Source organism: Staurois parvus, unplaced genomic scaffold (assembly GCF_062004578.1).
Source record: "Staurois parvus isolate SC_StPar_1 unplaced genomic scaffold, SC_StPar_1.0 ptg000205l, whole genome shotgun sequence".
NCBI classification, from domain to species: Eukaryota; Metazoa; Chordata; class Amphibia; order Anura; family Ranidae; genus Staurois; species Staurois parvus.
The window spans coordinates 5,247,106-5,270,720 of NW_028318001.1; the positions used below are offsets into that span (position 1 = coordinate 5,247,106).

Consider the following 23,615-nt stretch of genomic DNA (forward strand, 5'->3'; position numbering starts at 1 on the left):
AATCCAGAAAGCCGGACACTCGAATCCTCCTCCAGATCTCCAAAAGAGCAGATAAAAATCTTCCACAATGGACCTTTTATTCATATGACTCTTATTTCTTGTGTGAAATGCCAGTCAGTACAGCATTGTCTTGCGTAGCATTAGATGTATTGATCTTGCTATCCAGGTGTGTCTACCTTTTATGCCGGCCCCTTTCACGTGACTCTCACTGGATTGACACTCTTGCACTGTGGAATGCTCAAGAGGAAGTATCCCACAGACAGGCAGCTCCTCCCAGCACCCAATCTGTGCTCAGCCTGACACCCTCTCCCTCGAACACTCATATATATATATATAACTTAGATTACAAAATCTTCAGTTTTACCCAACTTAGTTACTGCAAAAATAAATACACCCCACAACAAAAACTACTACATCTAGTATTTTGTATGACCTCTATGATTTGTAAGGACAGCACCAAGTCTTCTAGGCATGGGATGAACAAGTTGCCGACATATTGCAACATCTATCTTTTTCCATTCTTCAGGAACAACCTCTTTTAGATCCTGAATGCTAGATGGAGAGTGATGCTCAACTTGTCTCTTCAGAATTCCCCATAGGTGTTTGATTGGGTTCAGATCAGAAGACATACTTGGCCACTGAATCACTTTCACCCTGTTCTTTAGAAATGCAACAATGGCCTTAGATGTGTGTATTGGATCATTGTCATGCTGGAAAAGTGCATGACGACCAAGGGCACGGAGTGATAGTAGCATCTTATCTTTCAATAAAGAGGAGTGCATCTGTGAATTCATGATACCATCAATGAAATGCAGATCCCCAACACAAGCAGCACTCATTCAGCCCCACAGAAGGACACTGCCACCACCATGTTTCACTGTAGGCAACATGCATTTTTTTTTGTACTCCTCACCTTTGCGACACCATACAGTTTTGAAGCCATCAGTCCCAAAAACATTTATCTTGGTCTCACCACTCCAGAGTACAGAGTCCCAGTCCTTTTCTTTTTCAGCGGGGGGCCCTGGAAAATTCTAGGAAGGCTTTTTGTGCATGGGCTTTAGGAGAGGCTTCCTTTGAGAATGACACCCTTGCCATTCCTCTGCAGTGTACGCCATATTGTGTCACAGGAGACAATCACCCCAGTTTGTCTTTCTACTTCTTTAGCTAGCTGCTGTGATTTTTCATGGTGATTTTCTTCAACTGTTCTCATCAGAAGATGCTCCTGTCCAGGTGTTAACTTACATTGACGGCCTGAATGTCTCTGTGAGATGGTTGCAGTTCCATCTTTGTTAAATTTTTGTATTACTTTTTACAGTATTCTGACTGATAAGTAAAGCTTTGCTGATCTTCTTGTAGGCTTCACCTTTCTCGTGTAAAGAAATAATTTTCTTTCTCAGGCCTTGTGACATTTCTCTTCCATGTTGTGCCATTCCTGACAGCATGAAATGGGAAGGGGATTTCTTTGTTAAGTAGTGCTCTTTTGGTCATTGGTCACTTGGCCATTGAATCACTTCCACCCTGTTATTCTTCAGAAATGCAACAGTGGCCTTAGATATGTGTATGATGACCAAGGGCATGAAGTGATGGTAGCATCTTCTCTTTCAATATAGAGCACTACACCTGTGAATTCATGATACTATCAAGAAATGCAGCTCCCTGACACCAGCAGCACTCATGCAGCCCACAGAAGGACACTGCCACCACCATGTTTCACTGTAGGCACCATGCATTTTTCTTTGTACTCCTCACCTTTGCGACGCCATACAGTTTTGAAGTCATCCATTCAAAAAACATGTATCTTGGTCTCATCACTCCAGAGTATAGAATCCCAGTATTATTATTTTTAAGCATGAGCCTTGGCAAACTCTAGGTGGGCTTTTTTGTGCATGGGCTTTAGGAGAGGCTTCTTTCATGGACGACATCCATGTGGTGCCATTGCTGACAGCATGAAACGGGAGGGTGTTTTCTTTGTTAACCTCCTTAGCGGTCTGATTATGTCAGTATTTCTGTGCTCAAAGAGGTACATTTTCTTGCATAGAAATATGTTGTTTTTTTATTGTAGGCCTGTAATTCTTAGGAATAACTCACTGAAATCTGTCCGAACAAAAGTCTAGTAAACATCCCGGGTATGATAAAATTTGAGACACAAAATAATAAATTATAATATAATAAATAATCATAAAAATAATAATATAATAATAATACATTTAATTCAATAATGTAATCAAACCAAAAACACTGAAATTTTAAATAGAGCGCCAAGTTCGCACATCACTGAGCAAAGTCGCAGAATCATTTTCAGTGTCCGATGACGAATTTCCCCACGAATCATTATCACTCAATTCTGAAAGTGGTTCTAATTTACTATCGCTGTTCTCTAGCTGGTCTAAAACCGCTTTTGACCTAAAGGGACGCTTTTTGGACGCCATGGACGTTTCTCAGTTTCCAGGCAGAAAGAACAGTAAAAATGCAGGCAGGGCACAGGACAAAGCACTAGGGACAAAATGTATGTGAAATGGCTTGATACAGTAATGTTATACTATGAGATTTTAGTGTATTGAGTGAATATCACTTTTTAAATGTTTGAATTTCCCGCCGGTTCTGTCCCCCGTACGTCCTGACGCTCACAGGGAATGGAACCCGGAAGACAGATGCCGGCATAGGCTGGAGGAAATGGCCGGGGACGCTGCAGGGGGGACATCGCCGGAGCGCAGGACGAGGTAAGTGCTGGAGGGAATCCCTGAACAACGCTGCAGGGTAATCACGAGGGTAGCTCGGGATTACCTCTTCTGGTACTGAAAGTTAACCCTGAGCAACACTCGGGAATACTGCCAGGGGGGTTAAGTAGCGCCCTTATATAATCAACTGTCTGCTGGACACCTGTTTAATGAATAATTACACTCACCTGTAGTGTAATTATGAATTCTTGTTAATTAGGATTTTGTTGTCTAAAATTTAGCTTTGCTCTTAAGACTTTATTGGGGTGTATTCATTTTTTCAATATGGTCTTGAATAAATTCATTAAGAAAAATACTTTTTTGTGTGTGCAAATTAACAGATCCTGTTTGCAATTAATGGCCTGCATTTGTGGGAGTATGTTGTTTCTGAAAAGAAAGTAAAGGTTTTCTGACAAATCTGTTGGGGTGTGCTCATTTCTGCTGAGTGTATTATGTATATATATATATACAGATGCTATCAAACATAGGAGAAGTTGCCTATTAATCCCTTCTGGCCTGAATTTAGCAGCAGCTTTTTTCATGGACAGGACATGTGGTTTCAGACTTTCTCTATCTCTCCACTTCCTCTTTCTGGTATTTCAACCCAACAACCCAGAGACAGGAAAAGCATTAATATATCAGCAGCCCAGACATTTACAAACACAGACAGTGGAGAACAGCAGATCCCTACATAAGAATCATTTGTTATTGTACTGAAGACAATAAATGCTTTCTTCTGAGATTTAGCAAAAACAGATTAAAATGTATGTAAACCCAAAATCTATTTGACAGTATGCTTGGCATTATGCCTTACTATATGCAGTTATACTTTTTTGTGAATCATTTCCAAAGTTTCTTTCTTGGAGATCCTGCCAGTAGCAACACTTCCTTTCGCTTCACTATTAGCAGGAATATTGTCAGCCTGTCATGTGTGCTGCTTAGGTTAATAAGATTGATAGTCCAAAGGCCAACGAAAGTAGTGCATAAGGCAGGCTGACAACATTGCTGCTAATTTTGAGGTGTTTTCAGCCTGCACCAGGAAGGCAGGATCTCCAGGTAATAAAACTTTGCAACAAAAATAGTTTGCTTAAAACTGTATATCATGAGACAGTACATCAAAAGTGCTCAAAAATAGATTTTGGGTTTACATACATTTTAAAAAAGAAATGTTAGAAATTATTGCATTACAAAGTACTGAAGGACAAGGTATTAGAGTACGAAGCATTATACTCTTTCATAGGGGGTTTAACAATACCTTGAAAAAGTGTTAATGTGGTCTTAACAGATTGTAGAACTTTGCAAGTGCTTATATCTTGCTACAAATTGATTTTCCTGTCATGTGTGCCCATTGCACTTAGCCTATTTTGCTGTGGAGAAGCTATAAATGTTAAGTTTAGTGGTGCGTTTACTGACAAATTACTTTTTCAGCGAGGACATTGTGAATATGCCAGCTAACACTTGACATATTGCAAAGTAGTTTTAGTACCCAATGATGACCTTGATAAGGAAATTCTTTTAAATAATAAAAACAAACTCAGATTTAAGGGACTACCAACAGATTACGTCATGAATTATAAAAATTCTAATTTTTATTTGTACAAAGGTTAAAATGATATAACATCACATATTGTATAAAAAAGGGATGTCCATAACAGTTTCATTAGATTTTACAGCAATGAACCTCCCTATTATGACATGTCCAAATATCACTGCCCTTCTGTTCTTTTGTATATAACCCTAACAAGGATTGTAATATATATATATGTATTATGACATGTCACAGTGCTGGCTTTGCAGTGAAATGGGACAGCTTGGCTTGAAACATTTTGAATCTATAGTAATTTCTGCTTCTTCAGGAGTATTTTAGAGAAAGGCAATGGCTCAAAAACTGCACCAATAGTGAAGGCATGTATCCTCCCAAGTGCAGGTGCAGGGGCACTCAGAGAACCGAGGATGCAACCCAAAATTTTCTGCTGATGATGAACTCTGTGTATGGTAGTGGAGGGCACACTGAGAGTTAACCATACAGTTAACCATAGATGGCGGTGATTTATATTATGTCACACCACAAACCTTGCTGATAAAACCATATAAGAAGCTCCTCGTATAGTGAGAATGGCTTTGGAACATTAACATGTACAATCCAAAGGCAAACACTCCCCCATAGTCCTCGCTAGTGTGTATATTATCTAGGACTGAGGAATCTTGAAGTGTTTATGAATAATTCCAAAGCAGATGCAAAGTAACAAAGCTAAGGCAATGCACGAGAGTAAACCATTAGGTAGCACTGCTGGGGAATACCTAAAGTGGAGCTTTATTCTTTAAAGAAATAAAACTGTAGCTGCTGACTTTTAAATAACAGCCACTCACCTGTCCCACGATCCAGCGGTGTACTCACCACAGCCGGTTTCACCGGCCATCCTTTCTCTGCAGTGCGGCCATCCTAATTGTGGGCACCCGGCTGTTACAACTTGCGGCTTCACAGTCGGGTGCCCACTGTGCATGTGCGAGTAGCGCTGCACCTTGTGAATGGTCCTGTAGTATTCTGCAGCCTGTCATGTGTCCTAGAAGACTATGGGTAGGGTGGAAGGGAGGACAACTTCTGCTTCCTATTGCCTAGGTGGTCACAGCAGGAGTGGGAGCAGGTACCTGTCAAAATCAGGTACCCGCTCCTCCCCCCCTGTGCTCCCCAAAGGTGCCAATTCCTCATGGGGAATGGGGGACCAGTACGTAAAATGGAACTTCCCCTTTTGGGTGGTGCTCCGCTTTAACCAGTTTCCTCTCATCACATCATTTAAGTTGAGTTATTTGTAATAGTTTATGAATATGAATGAATGTGATGCTTCCCCTGATATATGATGATTTACCCTTATGACTTTCCTTATGATTTGTTAAGGGAAAAAGAAAAGTAAGAAGTACAAGTTAGAGCATTTGTGACATAAAAATAATCTGCTGGTCAGGCATTTAGGGTCCAGGTGAGGTGGGACTGTGCTGGGTGGCTATTCCAGCGCAGTCCCACTGCATCTTTACCACAAGAAAGGCAAAATGCCTAGTCTTAGTGTTACTGGTTCACTGCATTGCAATGGTGTGCAGATGGTGTGCACTGAAAAAAAGTACTGCGTGCAGTATTTATTTCCAGCACAGTGCAGTCACTGTACACTGGCCAGTAGAACTTTATGAAATGTCACTGTGTGACATTTCAATAAAATCCATTAAAAAAAAGGTGAAAAGTGAGATGCACTGGGTCTGGGACATCATCACTGCCTGCACCTCAGTGCACACCAGTTGCTGCATTTTAAAGCAATGGCTGGTGTGAATGGACCCTTAAAAATATGTATTGTTTGACTAGTCATCTTGAATAAAGCTTGTCTGGATAATTTATCAAAATAGCATGCAAACAAATCCAATCAATCTACAAGACTTTATCAAAGCTGAATATGCAGAAGTAGAACATTTTTAGTTGGGTGATTAATCACTGAAAGTGAAATTTTAGTTCACAAACAGATAATGTGTGTATATATAAATATCTATATATATAAACACACATTTAGAAATTGAATTAAAGTTTGTAATAATAGTTACTACCGTTTTCAGGTTGCATACGCTCTATTATCTAGGACTAGGTAATACGAGGTTGTGAAAAAGTATTCAGCAGTGGCTCGGAGATTCATTATGGGATACCGAAACCTCTTAGCAATATGCCAAGTGTACTGTAATCTGGCATGTTCACAACATCCTAGCTGAAAAATGAATGTCAGTAGGCGCTCCACTAAGTTTAGCATCTATTGCATTTACAGCAAAATAGTCTAAATGTAATGGGCACATATGGTAGACAAACTCAATTTTTACCAGAATGCAGGCATTTGCAAAGTGTTAGAAATTTATTAAGACCACATTAGCACTTTTGCAAAGTATTGTTGAATGCAAGACTGTGTATTTGATAATTTAGAAAATGCATGCATTTGACCATTAAAGCGTATTTAAATCCAAAACCAAAATTTTAATATGTTGCACCTTAACAGTACTTACATGTTTTGACCGCATTGATTGATTTTTTCAGACGTTGTTTTCCTTTATTTTCACCTCATGACCCGGACAGTAACATACTTGTAACTATAACTACAAAATCAATTGATGATGGCAATCCCTTAAAGATCTATTTATTCAGGACATGTTCAGTGAAAGTCCCCAACTGTAGCCACACCTCTCTGGTGCATTTTGCCCTGATGAGTCATCCCATCTCTATGGCTAAGCCCAATCAGGGAGAAATCAGCAAGCCATGGCTACAGGCAGGGACTTTTGCTGCAATAGAGAAACAGACTGCCACAAAAACTATTTTAATGGAATGGTTCGAATATCTGTCAGGTTTTTATTGCAATCTGTGACTGCCTGTCCTGGAATTACCTGTTTCTTGGTACTGATGTAATATGGATGGTAAGTGATGTGAAATCTCTTTGAAAGGGTTACAGATAACAATAAAAACCTGATAAGAGTACATTTTCACCATCCCATCTAAAATAAAAAAAATGGATAGATTTATACACTCTATTTCTCATCATGACTAATGTCACTGGGACAGAAAGTTGAAGAAAACCCAGAAAATTGAATTGTCATGAGAACAGGTACATTTTCCAATGGAAAAAAAAGTAAGAACTGGAATCCTTCCTTCGGAGAGATCAGTTATGAAACATCCATCGTAGCTGCCCACATGGCTTCTATGGGGCCCCGAGCAGAGGGGGAGCTTACTAAGGACCAGGAAGGGTAAGATCTTCCTTGGGGTCCACTGTGCTCTTCTACCATTTTGTTGCTTAGATGCTGTGTGCCTGCCAGTGCTTGTGTCTTTGTTTTGTCTCTCCCTCCTCCTGGTTAGTGTGTGTCTTATATAGGGACAGAGATGCAAAGTGATCTCCTACCAGGGGCAGAATGACAACTCATGGGGCCCCCGGGCAATAGGGGATTTGTGCCCTTGCCCAAACTCAAAAAAGCCTATGAAAAAGGAACCAGGGGCATCTCATGGGGCCCCCTACTGACCTCGGGCCCTCGGGCAGTGTCTGAGTTTCCAAATGGTCAGTCCGCCCGTCTCCTACTAAGCGCTGTTTAATCGTTCTGGCTCTAATGTGATTGGTGTACAGGAGGAGACACTGCACAGAGCCATAGAGTTTGGGTAATGATTACTTGTTAGTTGCTGCTAATTCTTCTGGGGCAGTGGGGGGGCCCAGAGGATTTATGTACAATGGTTGAAGGTTATAATTGTTTGCTCTGCCACAAACATAGTAAAATTATAATACTCCTTTTCCTCAGCTTTATTTGTAGCAGTGTTAAAGTAGAAGGAGAGACTATAAAAGAACCCTCTTTTTAAACTCCTCTACCCTAAAATGTGCTGCATGCAGTTTCTTATAAATCTCAATATAAATAACTTTTTGCAAATGATCTTGTGACTGAAAGTTTTTGGTAAGTTTTTGCACAGGTGCTGGGGGATAACTTCAGAGCTAACAGCACCTTAGAGCTATGGACCCCAGTGGGGTGACATCATTGCTCTAAGGATTCTGCAGAGTTCCCTGCACTCCACAGACGGACGTACTGGAACTTTAAGCTTTTTCCAAGTGGTCACTTGACTTCAAAGTGGTTCTAAAGCCCAAACGTTTTTGACCATGATGGAGTCCTTCATTAAGGTAACAAATAAGTAGGTAGTAGTATTGCCCCCTCACTCCCCCCCCCATACTTACCTGAGTCCTCACTTGATCCAGCTCTGTGCCCATCTGTCCTTTCTCTCCCTGCTCTCACAGGCTATGCTGAGGCAGTGGGAGCCATTGGCTCCTGTGGCTGTCATCCAAATCCTGTGATGCGGGGGGGAGGGGGGCAGGACTGAGCCATGGATGCAGGCAATGCAGCTCAGGATCAAATCCACACAAGTGCCCCCATAGCAAGCACATGACTGCACATTTAAACAGGACTTTACCCTATTTACTAAAACAGATCATACACTTTGGAAAGTGAACTTCCACCTTGCTAAGTGAACATCTATTTCTTTAGTAAATCAACCCTATTATTTCACATATTGAAAATTACTGATATGTGTTATGCTACTTGTGGTGGATTCTTACATACAGTTCAAGATTATGAGTGGCTCAAATGGAAAGGGAGATATTGTGGGAGCAGGTGATGCATATCTTCTGACACAGACCACTCATGCCTAAAATTAGTCTTGGACCCATATGTCTCTAAAATTTTATACATTCCATTCATGCAGCACAGATGTTGAATGTGAGACTATTCTTAAGCCCTGCACATAACCAGCAGCATCTTTGGAATGTTTCTAGGAAAAATGGTTACGATCAAATTATATCTTTGAATAATCTTTGCCCATTTAGCACTTACAAACATATGTCAGTGATTATATTGTCATGCTAACAAAACTCTGATAAAAGTCTTCCTTTTTGTACCAGGAACTTGCACTGTAGACAGAATCATCATGGTGGCATTTAAAGGAGTATGGACGCAGTCATTCTGGAAAGCCGTCTCTGCTGAATTTCTGGGAACTCTTATCTTTGTTTTCCTTGGTGTTGGCTCAACAATCAGCTGGACCTCAGCAGACAGCCAGCAGCCAGCAGATCTAGTGCTTATATCCCTGTGCTTTGGATATGGTATTCTAACCATGGTGCATTGTTTTGGGCATATCAGTGGTGCTCATATTAATCCTGCAGTGACAATCGCTCTTGTGTGCACAAGAAAAATAACACTCGCAAAGTCAGTATTTTATATCATGGCACAATGCCTGGGAGCCATCTTTGGGGCAGGACTTTTATATCTTATTACACCAAATGATATCACTGGAAACCTAGGTGTAACTATGGTAAATATTTCACCTATTTAGATCATTTTCATGAAAATCAGGTTCTGATCACACATTTAAGTTGACACAAAGGACACACATTTAAGCTGACTCATGAAGCCCTTTGGCTTGGTATACTATTGTAATTATTATTTTTAAGAAATATACAGATTCTAAAACAAGGTTGTAGGCCTTTCTTCTTCAGAGGAAATGTGAAGTATAAACAATTTGGTAAGAAAAAAAATATGATAATATCAGACCAAAAAAAAAAAGGATTGTATTAGCAAATAATAAGAAAAAATAAAAACTGTTCAAAAGGTTCAGCAGACCATAAATCTTCTGTCCAGATATATCACAGATTTAATGATATAGCACATATAATTGAAGACATGTTAAAAATCATGGTCAACATTAAAATATCCCACATCACTATCAACCTCAATAGAAATATATAGAGTGTAACACAAGAAAATTTGAAAGACATAACTGCACAACAGGCAAAGGAAATATAAAACAAGACAAATGGAAATAGGGCCCCTGATAAGATAAAGACAAGGTAGTGTATAGGTAAGCTGATAAAAAAAAGCATATGGTAGGTACAGTATCTGTCAAAACAGTGTTTTTTAAGTAACCCAATAATGCCATGCAAGTCCTTATATGACTGCTAGTTTTAAGGGCTGAGTGCTATGTAGAGACATCACTCAGGCAGATTTACAGTTGGCTTGTCTACCATGTTCCAATATATACATTGAGATATTTTCTTGTTGATATTGATTTTACACTTCTCTTTTAGTACCAAAGGACATTACTTGGGTCAGGGGCGGACTAACCATTTGGGAACTCGGGCACTGCCCGAGGGCCCGGGTCAGAAGGGGGCCCCATGAGATGCCCCTGGTACCTTTCATAGGCTTTTTTGGGTGTGGTTTGAGTGTGGGCAAGGGCACAGGGGCCCCAGGATCCCCTATTGCCTGGGGGCCCCATGAGTTGTCAGTCCGCCCCTGACTTGGGTGGATGTCTAGCTAGCATGACTGCCATGTCCTAATGTATTATGACGCTGTTGGGTTCATTATAAGACACTATTTTGTCAGATACCTACCATTTGTGACTGTCTTTTTGTATTTCAATCTTTTTATTGATTTATAAACAGTTTTAGGTGTAATCCTGGACTTCCATCTGTCCTTTCACCCCCAAATCCAATCACTCTCCAAATCTTGTAGACTTCACCACCGCAACATCTCCAAGATACGCCCGTTCCTAACCCCGGAAACCGTTAAGCAACTTATTCACTCCCTTGTTATATCTCGCCTTGACTGTTGTAACTCCCTCCTCATTGGCCTACTAAATCGCAGGCTATTCCCTCTTCAGTCTATCATGAATGCTGCAGCCAGACTTATCCACCCTACTAATCGTTCTGTATCTGCCACCCCTCTCTGCCAATCTCTCCACTGGCTTCCCATTGCCCAACTGATAAAATTCAAAACATTAACAATAATGTATTAAGCCATTTATAACTCTGCCCCAAATTACATCAACGATCTTGTCTCTAAATATCACCCAAACCATACTCTCTGCTTCTCACAAGACCTCCTGCTCTCTAGCTCCCTTGTCTCCTCCTCCCATGCTTATCTGCAGGACTTCTCCAGAGCTTCCCCCATCCTCTGGAACTAAATACCTCAATTTATCGCCTACTCTGCTCACTTTTAGGCAATCTCTGAAAACCTATCTCTATTCAGGGAAGCCTATCCTGCCCTCAGCTAATAATGGAATCTTCTAATCTTCCAACCAGTCCATCCCCCACAGTTACTACCCTTTGTGCCACTAACCCCTCCCTCCTAGATTGTAAGCTCCAAGGAGCAGGGCCCTCCTTTCCCTCTTGTATTGAACTATATTGTTGCTGTATTGTCTCCCATTATATTGTAAAGCGCTGAGCAAACTGTTGGTGCTATATAAATCCTGTATAATAATAATAATAATAAGACAGGAGCAACAAAACACGCCCATGCAGGGGCTATCAATTGCACATAAAAAATTTTGAAAAAACAGTGCTGTAACACCAACAGAGCAAAAGGTGCGCACACGCAGGGGCTATCAATGGCACATAAATTACAAAAATATTAGCATAACTCCTACAGTAACTTAAACTAAAGGCAGCTATCCACTGCCACACCAAAAACAAACAGAAAAAGAAAAGGAAAGAGGAGTACAAAAGGAAAAAGATAACAAGACCAAGAGCAGGGGTCCTGAGAATGCCAATACCAAGCAACATCACAACCCCAGACTAGCCAGGGGAGCGAGGGAAAGGCATATTGCAACCACGCCTCCCATATTTTCAAGAATTTCCGTTGGGAGTCGTTACAGATACTTGACATTTGTTCATTGAGCATCATAATGGTCATACGGTCCCGCACCCCCTGAAGAGGGACAAACAGGCTCTTCCAGGCCTGAGCAATTGTTCTAGTGGCCGACAAAAACAAATAGGAAGCCAATTTCTGCTGGTGAGCCAAGAGGCCTGGTATGGGACAATGAAGCAAAGCATACCGAGCATCCCGGCATATGGAGAGCTGGAACAAGGTGAAAAGGAGACCAAACACACGAGACCAAAAACTGAACAGTCTCGGGCATGGCCACCTGATAATCAATACATCACCACGATGGCCACAACCCTGAAAGCATCGATCACTGCAGGCAGGGTTCGCCTGGGCCAAACGAGCTGGAACCCAATACCAACAAAACAATACCTTGTATGCTGCCTCCAGCATGGTCGTATTAAATGAACATTTAGCTATAAGCGACCAGGCCCTCTTGCAGTCCTCCAAATCCACGACTGCCCCCAGGTCACACTCCCTCTGAGCGACATATGAGAGAGAAGTATTCGTCGAGCGTCTGTTCAAAGCTGCATAAGGAAGAGAAATAAGGCCCGGGGCGCCCAGACGCTGTTGGCAAAGCAGTTCAAAGGCAGATTTCTAGTACGGGAAAGTGGAAGTGCCCCACAGTGAGGTCAGTCAATGCAACAATTGAAGGTAACGAAAAAATTTTGAACGAAAAAAACGAAAATATCCCGTGACTCCCAAAGAGAATTCCAAGTGGGGAAGGACCGAGAAGTCAAAAAGTGTTGCACATGTGAAAAACCATTGTCCACCCACCAAGAAAACGCCCTTGGTTGATCTGAACCCGGCGGGAAGAGAGGGTTGTTAATAATTGGGAGCAAAGGTAGGAAAGGTGACATCAAGCCACTGGAGTAGCGTACCAAGTCCAACACTTTTAAGCCATGGACCAAAATCGGACTCACTTTATATTTCATTTGTTGTGGTGCAGCTATGACCCTTAAACTATGTTGTGTATATTTCTAATAAAGATAGTATGAGAGTGCGATATACAGGGGTTAGACAAAAAATGGAAACACTACATGATTTGCAGGTGTGAAAGTGATGACGTTTCGTGTTTGATACTGTACCTCACCACATGGCAAAAAATTTGGCAACTTCAGTCACAGAGTCACCAGCTAAGTGGGCACCAACAATTTTCCCTCTTTGAAGCTCAGTAAGCTCTGACATGACTCTGTATTACTAGCAGCACTTGCAGTGAATGAAAAAAGTGAGGCTTCCCACCTGTTAGCTAGGTTTCTCATCACACAGCAGAAGCAACAGAGTGTTACATCACTTCCGCTTTGAACACGAAACGTCGTCACGATCACACCTGAATATAATGTAGTGTTTTCATTTTTTGTCCAACTCCTGTATTTGGTCTACTGTACTGCCAGTTTGATGTAATTTCATAGTGGGGTTGTTGATAACAAGCAATGTGTGATATTATAATGTTGACCAGGTTTTAAACATGTCTTCATTTTTATGTGCTATACGACAGATGACTTGTGGTCTGTGGATCCTTTTGAACAGTTTTGATTTTTTTTGTACTATTTGCTAATGCAATCCTTGAGTCCATAGTTCAGGATGTATTTTTTTTTCTATATTTAATTTTTTTTATCAGTGGGACTCCGATAATTGCGTTTTGGGGTTTTATGTCAACTGATAACATATTGAGAAAAGAGTAAAGCAAAAAAGTAACATAATAGTAAGTGTGAGTTATGGGAGGAAACCAACATGGGGAGACCACAGAAACTAAACTAAGTTTTCCTAATTGGTATTCAACCCAAAATACCAATTTCTCAAGATTAAAGTACAAACTGCTGATCCAAAGTGCTGCCCCACCTACCTGTAATTTCTATGCAAACCAGGCCCTGCTGCGCTGCACAACCCCAATGTCAACAGAAATGCTGTTTTTTTGAAATCTCTACTTTGAAGCCAGAAATCTCCCAAACCAAGGAGAGCCAAATCTGCCCATCCCCTTACTGGATATGGCCATAGGCATCCACATTCTAATGATTTATATCACAGGACATCCATATTTTAACCATACACATTGGGAGTCAAGACAAAGTGGGAGGCATGTACATATGTCTATACATCTCTGGTACTATAATGTGTGTGTAAGGTGGGATTGTCTCAAATGTTTCATTAAGATATGAGGTGACAGCAAATTCATGCTTGCTGCAAAGATAAAACAGTTACTGCATAACTTTTGCAGCAGTAATGATCACACTATTCTCACTATTTAACATCTGAATAAATTCACTTTGCAAATGAAAAAGTTTCTACATTTCCCATTTTACTCTTTTCTTTCAACAGATCAATGAAAGACTTTCCATTGGTCATGGGCTTTTAATAGAACTTATAATTACATTTCAGTTAGTCTTTACCATTTCTGCAAGCTGTGATCCGCAGAACAAGGACAGACTACCAGCCCTTGCAATTGGAATTTCTGTTGTATTTGGACATTTATTTGCAGTAAGTAGTTCTTTCATGCTAAAATTGCAGTCATATTTTCTGTCTGTATTTATTTATATTTTTAGATGGTTCAGAACATGCTGTAATTTTCAAACTGTTCAGTTAGAAAGATGTTGAAGATTATTTCTGATGATTAGTAGACTTGGTTGTAGATATTGAATGACAGGCTTGTAAATCTACATGGCTGCATGTTATGATCACTTTGTGTTTTAAACATGTTCATAAACGGTTTCCCATATGTAATTTACAGACCATGGAGAGAAGTTTTATGTACCATATGCTTTATGTAAGAATTATATTGTTGCAAATTAGACAAAAAAAAATGAACTTCAGCTTTATGCACATAATACTGCCACTGTAATTTATCTTGGATGGGAAGCATGCAATGTATTGGAACAACTGTACTAGAAATGCTTAATACATTACAATCAAATGCAAAACAGCCATGGGAAATCTTTTAGTTGATCCATATTTCTTAAAAATAAGTGAGACAGCAAACTTCATGAGCTATGCATATTCAAATAATATAAGCAAGTCAAACTAGCTTGTTCAATAAGCAAAGAACATAGTGTAAAGTGGAGTTAATCAGTGTAGAATTTATCTATTACTGGTCCAGTTCCAGAGAAGTAAAATTTGTTTGGGTAGCATGTCTTATTGCATTTTGCACATGATCATTGACCTTCTTCTTGTCTTGTGTAGCGCTTACCCTGCAGGATAGGGCTGCCACCTTTTCTGTAAGCCAAACCTGAACACATTGGTGGTGCACTGCAATTTTTTTTGTAGTGTACACTATAGGATTGTAAAAGACCTGAAACTCCTTTGGGTTCCCCAAGGAGAGTAGTAGCAGTAGTGGCACTGCGTGCCATGGCAAACAGTGGGTGTGGTCAAATTGCGTTAACAGAGGGAGCAGCTTAAAGGGGCATGGTTAAATAGAAAGCATCTGGTGTGCACAGTATGGGGGAAGGGGGTGTAGTATTGGGGGAAGGGGTCTACTGGTGTGTCCTGGTGGGGGAGGGGATCAAGTAGGGGGTAAGTAGGGTTCATTAGGTGCTCCTGGTCCAGGCAGACTGTATGGTGTTTGTTCCCTTGGCAGTCCCTGGCTTAGTGGGTACATGTCCCTCTCAGGGGATCCCCTGGTAAGTATACCACCCAGAAGGCCAATCAGGGTTTGGTAGGTGCTCTTGGCCCCGGTGGTCTGTACTGTATTCAGTCCCCTGGCAGTCCTTGTCTTGGTGGGTATGTGTCTTTCCCATAACACAGGAGAGAGCACAGCATGAGCCTAAGCTTAGTGGATGAGCAATGCTGCCGCTACTCCTGACCCTTCAGTCATCAGTCACTGGTGGAAAGTTTGACAGCTCCCGGAAGGACACTCACTTCATATGACAGAGCCCCCGTCCCCCCCTTCCCATTAGCAGCACATCTCCCTTCTTCCTCCAAAATCCTCCAGCAAACTCCATGGCAAGGAAATTACTGTTTTGCTGGTTATATGCTGACCAAATCAACGATTTAGAGATTTGTCAGATCACTGTTCCATCCAAAATTTGGGGGGCAATCTGCAAGTTCTATATAACAGTGACCTGAATGATAAACTAGTTGCTGCTAATCTTGTTTTACTGCTGTCAGCTTACACTATTACCTGTGAACACTATTACCTGTGAACACTATTACCTGTGAACGCTATTTGATATGAAATGTATTTAGCATTACACACAAGATTCTTTCACAGTTTAAGATTGGGGGAGGCCTTATTTATTTGGCCAACCTTTTATCATAGTGTAATGTCCCATTTAAAGTAGCCTTGTCACATACTTTAGAAATACCACCAGGAAGCAGTGATTTTGTGTTGTTTTCCAATAATTACTGTACCTTAGACATTTACAATGAGCTAGTTTATATCAATAGTTTCATTACAGCTTGTTGTATACTTTCAGGAAAACTGGGTCAACCCACAAAAACTGTCTCCACTGTCTGTACATTACAGTACTTTGATATGTTGACCTAAAATGATTTATTGATGAATATATCTTCATTTTGAATATTGATATAGATAAACTACACTGGAGCAAGCATGAATCCAGCAAGATCTCTTGGGCCTGCTGTCATTATGTGGAAATGGGACAACCACTGGGTAACTATTTTATTTTAAAGTGTCTAGTGCAGAGTTTTCAATGATAAAGAAATTAAAAGGCAGACCCTTTGTTTGCACTATAGAGACAGTGATGGCTTGGGAGAATGACGAAATATTGGTGAATTATAGGTAACTTTTTTTTCTAATCTTTGATAGAGCGGGGAAGAGTTAGAACCCTGATTAGATCTTATTGTTTTCTAGGTGCCCATTTAAAGTTGAACTTTAGTCAGAAAATTAAGTCCTGCCAGATCATTTTAGGCTGGCCCCTTTTGCAGGTATAGCTATGCAAACCATTCAAAACAAGTGCCTATACTGTTTAAAATCCAATAATACACTGTCTTACCCTGCTCTTCTCATCCTCAGTTGCTATAGCCTAAAGAATTATTGCTGCGCAGGGGCTTTGGCCTTCAGCAAAATGGCAGCCTTCGGCAAGAAGAAACAGGGAAAATGCTGAAGGCAATTTACAGCACACTCATTTTGGTAGCATAATTATTAATGTGGACTGTATGTTCCTTGCTAAAGAACATTATTTTTTATTAAGTTGTTATGGGTAAAGTTCCGCTTTAAGAGGTTTCCTATTATTTTTTGTCTGAGTGACATAATAGTAAATGAGAGGAAGTATTCATAAAGTTGAATTATGTTGATATCTTGCCATAGTTGTTAGTTAAATCCCATTTGAATGAGGCCTCCAGAAGACTAGCAGCTTCACCAGATGTATACATACATATAGTACATTTAGTATATTTTTAAAGCAGCAAATATTATTTACATATTAGTTTTTAAAGAGGTATTCACATTGGCAGTTATATTTTTTGGAGTCAACATGCACTTTAATTTGAATGGAAATCCCAGCTATGAAGGCTATCACTGGTTTACTCCATTGGGAGATATCTACTTTACTTGTGTTCTGAGAACAACTGTCCCAATAAGGGTGTCACAAGAATGGAAAGTGAAAGTAATCTCCTACATGAGGACACAACAATAAGTTGAATTTTAACCCTGTTAGTCCGTCCAAAAATAAGAAACACTTTTTTTTTTATTTTACAAATAAAAGTGCAGCACATATAAGTCACTAACAGCCGCCATTACTAGTATTAAAAAACAAAATTACAGTATTGTCGTTTGTAGACGCTATAACTTTCACGCAACCAATAACTATACACTTTTTTTTCCACCAAAGACATGCAGCAGAATACATTTTGTCCTAACTTTATGATGAAATTTGATTTTTTTAAATTTTTTATTGGATATGTTTTATAGCAGAAAGTAAAAAAAAAATTGAAAATTTTTAGTCTGTTTTGTTTATATAATAAAAAATAAAAAACCTAGTGATGATCAAATACCACCAAAAGAAAGCTCTATTTGTGTGAAAAAAATTATATCAGTTTCATTTGGGTACAGCATTGCAGGACTGTGCAATTGCCAATTAAAGTAGCACACTGCTGAATAGCAAAAAATGGCCTAGTCATGAAGGGGGTAAAATCCTCCAGAGCTAAGTGGTTAATATTACATAGCAAGGAATAATTTCAGGTTTTAAGCTTTCAGAAAAACAGCAAGTAAAAATGGAATCAGCAATCTAATTTATTTTTTGTTTTTAAGTGGTTCTTGTCAGGCCAGGAGTTTGCAGATAAAACAGTTCAGATGAGCTAATTGTGGAGAAAGTCAGTAACAAGAGCACATATCCTGAGCAGGATTGTAAACAAAGACTGGCTGGTACTTATGGTGCACCACTGCAGATGTAGATAGAACAGCAAGGGACTGGTGTAGAGGGGCCATTCAAGGCAACCGAGTTGTAGTGGTGAGACAATAAACTGATGGTTCAAGCAGAAGCATAGTCAAAACAAGCAGGGTCACAAATGTGTAGATCAGAATTCAGATGGTTCTGAATCAGCAGCTAGGAATAAAAAAGACAAATGCATTTTAGATGGCATTAAATGGACAGTTGATAATGAAATCTTGATGATAAAACATGGGAATGATATTATGTGGGATCTTAGGTCTAAGTGATCATGGCTCCTTTGATTTAATTGTGTGTCTTTATACCAATTAAAAAAGTGTATCTGGAGAAGCTTGTGTTGCAGTTTGTAGTGGGCAAAGGGTAGGGAGGTCACATATAAGGGGAAAATGGTGATATACAGTGCATTCAAGTGGTTAACTTCTGTTATTTTGGAACACCTTATTGGCTGGACCATGACCCATGGTCTGAATTGCCTTGCTGTTGAATATGCAGAGGCTATCTCTACAGAGTACACAACAAGAAATTCCAAGGATAGGGATAATCAAATTGTCCTAATGACATATTTCTGTAAAGTCATTCTAGCAAATTAATCTGTTATTTCATAGAAAATCTAACTTTAGCACATAAGCATTTAAACTGATATTAACCACTTGAGCTCCAGAGGATTTACCCCCCCTAATGACCAGGCCTCTTTTTGCTACTCGGCGCTGCACTAATTCAACTGATAATTGCGCGGTCATGCAATGCTGCACCCAAACAAAATTTACGTCCTTTTTTTCACACAAATAGAGCTTTCTTTCGGTGGTATTTGATCATCTGTGCGCTTTTTATTTTTCACACTTTAAACATAAAAAGGCCAAAAATTTTGAAGGAAAACAATATTTTTTACTTTCAGCTATAAAAAATATATAGTAAACTCAAAGTTGGTTATAAATTTAGGCCAAAATGTATTCTGCTACATGTTTTTGGTAAAATACTGCAACTTACGCCATTTTTCTGCTATACAGCGCTGCGCTAGTTTAACGGACAATTGCGCGGTCATGCAATACGGTACATAAATGAAATTTACATCCTATTTTTCCCCACAAATTGAGCTTTCTTTTGGTGGTATTTGATCGCCTGTGCGGTTTTTATTTTTTGCGCTATAAAAAAAGGCTGCAAATTTTGAGGAAAAAAAAAAACAATATTTTGGACTTTTTGCTATAAAACATGTCCAGTAAAAAAAAAATGCAAAAATCAAATTTAGTCATACATTTCTGCCAAAATGCATTCTGCGACATGTCTTTGCTAAAAAAAAAAACCCAATACGTGTAAATTAATTGGTTTACGTGAAAGTTATAGCGTTTACAAATGGCGGGAAAGATACTGGAATTTTTAGGTTTTTTTTTATACTAATAATGGCGGCGATCAGCGAATTTTGGCGGCGATCAGGGACTTATGGCAGTGACCAGCGACTTATGGCGGGACTGCGGCGGACATTCTGACATTGGGGGGTACTGACTTGGGGTCACTGACATCCCCAAAAACACTAATACAGTGATCAAAAAAAAAAAACTGACACTGTACTAATGGCAATGGGGAGGAAGGGGTTAACTTTATTTTGCAGGGAAGGGTTATAGGAGTGAGCAGAGTGTTTTACTAGGGGGCGGGGGTGTGTACTGGGCGGGACAAGGCTGATCGAGAAAGAGAAACTCTTCTTTCTCGATCAGCTCATCCTCGAGCTGACAGAGAAGTGACAGACAGCACAGCTACTGCAGCTGTGCTGTCTGTCACTGTTTGCAGCCGATCGCCGGAACATAGCGGCTAACAAGTGATCCACAGGACAGATAGGGCGGCGGCGCGCCTCGCGCGCGCCCCCTATTTGTTTACAAAACACACGTCTTAAAACGTGGTTTTGCCTGTGAGTGCCGCCGTATATGTACAGTGGCTGGGCGGCATGCGGTTAAAGGTTTCTTTTTTTTTTTTTCATTAAAATAACAAACATGTCATACTTACCTGCTCAATGCAATGGCTTTGCACAGAAAAACCTGGATCCTCCTATTTTCAGGTCCTCCGCTGGCGCTCCTTGTTCCTTCCCCCAATGAGTGCCCCTATAGGAAACAGCTTCCTATGGGGATACTCATGTGGGCTCGCTCCCAAGCCAGGCTTGGCCCCACCCCTGCCGTCTGCTCACAGGATTTTTTGCCAATGGCTTTTGCTGCTCTCATTTAACACTATGAGAGCTGGGAGAGGGAAAAAAAACTGCTGCAGGGTGAAAGGCTCTGGACCAAGATCGGGCTCAAGTGCTTATTTGAGGGAGGGGAGGGGGGGTCTGTGAGGGGAGCTGCACCTCAAAGGTTTTTACCTTGGTACATAGAATGCATTAAAGAACAAACCTTTTAACTTTACAACCACTTTAATATTATTATTATAATAATACAGGATTTATATAGCACTAACAGTTTGTGCAATGCTTTAGAATATAAAGGAGGGTAGTACAATTACAATACAGTTCAATACAGAAGCAATACAGGGAGGGCCCTGGTGCCATTTAATTATTAGCAAAACATATCATAATTATTTTTCTTTATCACTTGTGTTCTTCCCTCCTGTAAGCATGTTTCCTATGTAGACTCACAGCTTTGTCAAAATAATAGAGTCTTAATTGTTTCAAAGTGCTGACACGTCCTCTGCTAGGGCTAGTACTGCTGTACAGAAAATTACAGGAATCTGATTTTACATCAGATTTAGGTACTTGTACCAGTTCTGTGTACTATTTAAATGAATTATTTCATGACTTGAAATTCCTTGAGTTTTCAACTTTAAACACAACAGTAAAGCCAGCTAATATTTTTATAAAGAGATTCCCTTTAAGGTTAATTTAAAAAAAAATGTTGGCATAAAGTTTGTATATTGTATTCATGGCCATCAATAGCTTTGCTATTAATACCATTAATAATATTTATTGTTTAGATATATTATTTTTATGAAAGTCTAATAACTATGTTATTGTACCAAAAATGCAATTCATGCTTATACAGTGGTCAGCATAAATGAGAACACCCCAACAGATTTGTCAGAAAACCTTTACTTTCCTTTCAGAATCAACATTTTCTATGGGACACTACACTACAAAATACTCCCACAAATGAGAGCCATTGATTGTAAACAAGATTTGTTAATTTGCACACACAAAAAAGTATTTTCCCTTATTCAAGACCATGTTGTAAAAATGAATACACCCCAATAAAAGTCTTAGGCACAAAGCTAAATTTTAGACAACAAAATCCTAATTAACAAGAATTAAACTACAGGTGAGTCTAATTATTCCTTAAACATGTGTTCAGCAGACAGTTGATTATAAAAGGGCGTTACTTAACAAAGAAAACCCCTTCCCATTTCATGCTGTCAGCAATGGCACCACATGGATGTCGTCCATGAAAGAAGCCTTTATTTAAAAATTCAAAAGAAACGTAACACAAGCCTGATGAAAAAGCTTGCTAGGATAAAAAATGTTGCATATTTGGGACATGATCCTTTTGATATATGAATAAAGTTCTGGACTGCAAGGTCTGCTGGTGACCTATTCTCTGTATTAAATTCAATGCCAGTCGACATTGGCTACAGCACCCTTCCTGCATTCTGTTCCAGTATGGTGTGCAGTGGGAATATGTCATCTGCATACTGATCTGGAACAGATACAGGTTCAGGAAAGCCAGAGGAATGCCAGAAGTCTTGTTCCCAATTCGTGAATCAAAGTACTGAAACCAGAGAGTCACCGTGAAAGCCAGACAACCAACAATTTTAGAAGGGAGAGCTAGCAATGGCAAACTCAATATTCATTACAGATTTTCTTTTAGGAAACATAAATGTAATTGATTTTTTTGTTTATTTTTTAGATTTATTGGATTGGACCAATTATTGGATCAATCTGTGCTGGAGCAGCTTATGAATATATTTACTGCCCTGATGCAGAATTTAAACAACATTTAAAAGAAGCATTGAAAAAAGCTAAACAAAAAACAAATGGAAAATACATTGAAGTGGATGACAATAGAAGCCAAGTGGATACAGATGACCTAATGCTTAATCAGGGGACTATACATGTTATTGACATTGAGCAGGGAGAAGGGAAGAAAGGAAAAGACTCGGAAAGTGAAATATTATCTACAGTCTAAAAAGCAGTAAGCACAGTAAAGGTTTAAAATATGTAACATTTGAAATCATCAGAAAACAACTATAAAAATTTATTTTTATACATGTGCGTATTTGTGGGTCAACATCAAAAACAGCCACATTCATGCATTCATAATTACAGGCAAGAATGAAATAGCCAGAGGTTCTGAGAATTTCCATCTTCACTGGCTAGTTTCAGTGGTGTGACCAAAAATATTTGTGGTGTACCAGAGTTTGATGACACTTGTATTAAAGCTAACAATAAAAAGATCTTTCATAGCAACCTTTGATGACAGGCCTTGTCCCACCATGACGTGCTTGTGGCATCTCGGATATTTAATACCAAGATGGCAAAGTTTTAATAGTTTTACTATTTCTATGCAGATAGTTTATTAAAGACACACTCACTATTGTGTCAAGATCCTGACTAGTATATAGTACAGTAATATGTTATGAAAGTGTGTCAGGCATGAGAAAAAAGTAAGTGAACATGAAAGAAACCAAGCAATCCAATAGTAAAGAAACTGTAACAAAATCATTTTGAAAAACATGAAAGCAATATTTAAGAAAGAAAGTAAAATACAGTATCTCCTGACAAAAATTTAAATCAGCTCATGCTTTCTACATAACACATAATAAACGTTAATCCTTTGCTGAAGTTTTCATTTAATTGCCGTTAGTTTTCTTTTATCTGTTAGTCCACCCTATTCACAGTTCTGACAAAAACAATTTGTTTAGGGCCATCTATGCTATTTGCTCCCCACTGAATGAGTTTGTCTCAGCATTGTTGGCCCTCTGCATTTTCTCCACGTAATAGTTATGTAAGTACAACTTTGCACGTTTGATGCTTCCACCAATGCAGGGGCATTCTAACGAGGAACAGTGCCAACATTGGAACGGCTCCTACGGATCTGCCAAGACTCATTTCCTGGCATTACATCAGCACTCTGAAAGGAGCCTAGGACAGAGGGTTTACAGTCATGTGACCAAAAATAAAGAATTTTATGAAAAGATATTTATTTTACGAATTTAGGGAAATTTCAGAGTCTGTAATAGCATGATGGTAATGCTATTGGGTCATGTGTTGCATCTAGCCTTTCCAGCTATATTAAAATATGTAACAGCAAAAAACAGAGGAACAGAGAATTTTTAGCATATGAAGAAACGCATTGGTGAACATAATAAAACAACGAGGAGGATA

General features: G+C 39.5%; 1 protein-coding gene across 1 annotated transcript; it reads left to right on the top strand.

Annotated features, from left to right (window-relative positions):
• Positions 1-9,187: 9,187 nt before the first annotated feature.
• Positions 9,188-23,079, top strand: LOC149461335 (aquaporin-4-like). The gene is made up of 4 exons (XM_089678477.1): positions 9,188-9,570; positions 14,235-14,393; positions 16,441-16,521; positions 22,138-23,079. Exons 1-4 carry the CDS (start codon positions 9,190-9,192, stop codon positions 22,414-22,416), a joined length of 900 nt encoding a protein of 299 aa, XP_089534603.1. The 5' UTR covers positions 9,188-9,189; the 3' UTR covers positions 22,417-23,079.
• Positions 23,080-23,615: the final 536 nt, after the last annotated feature.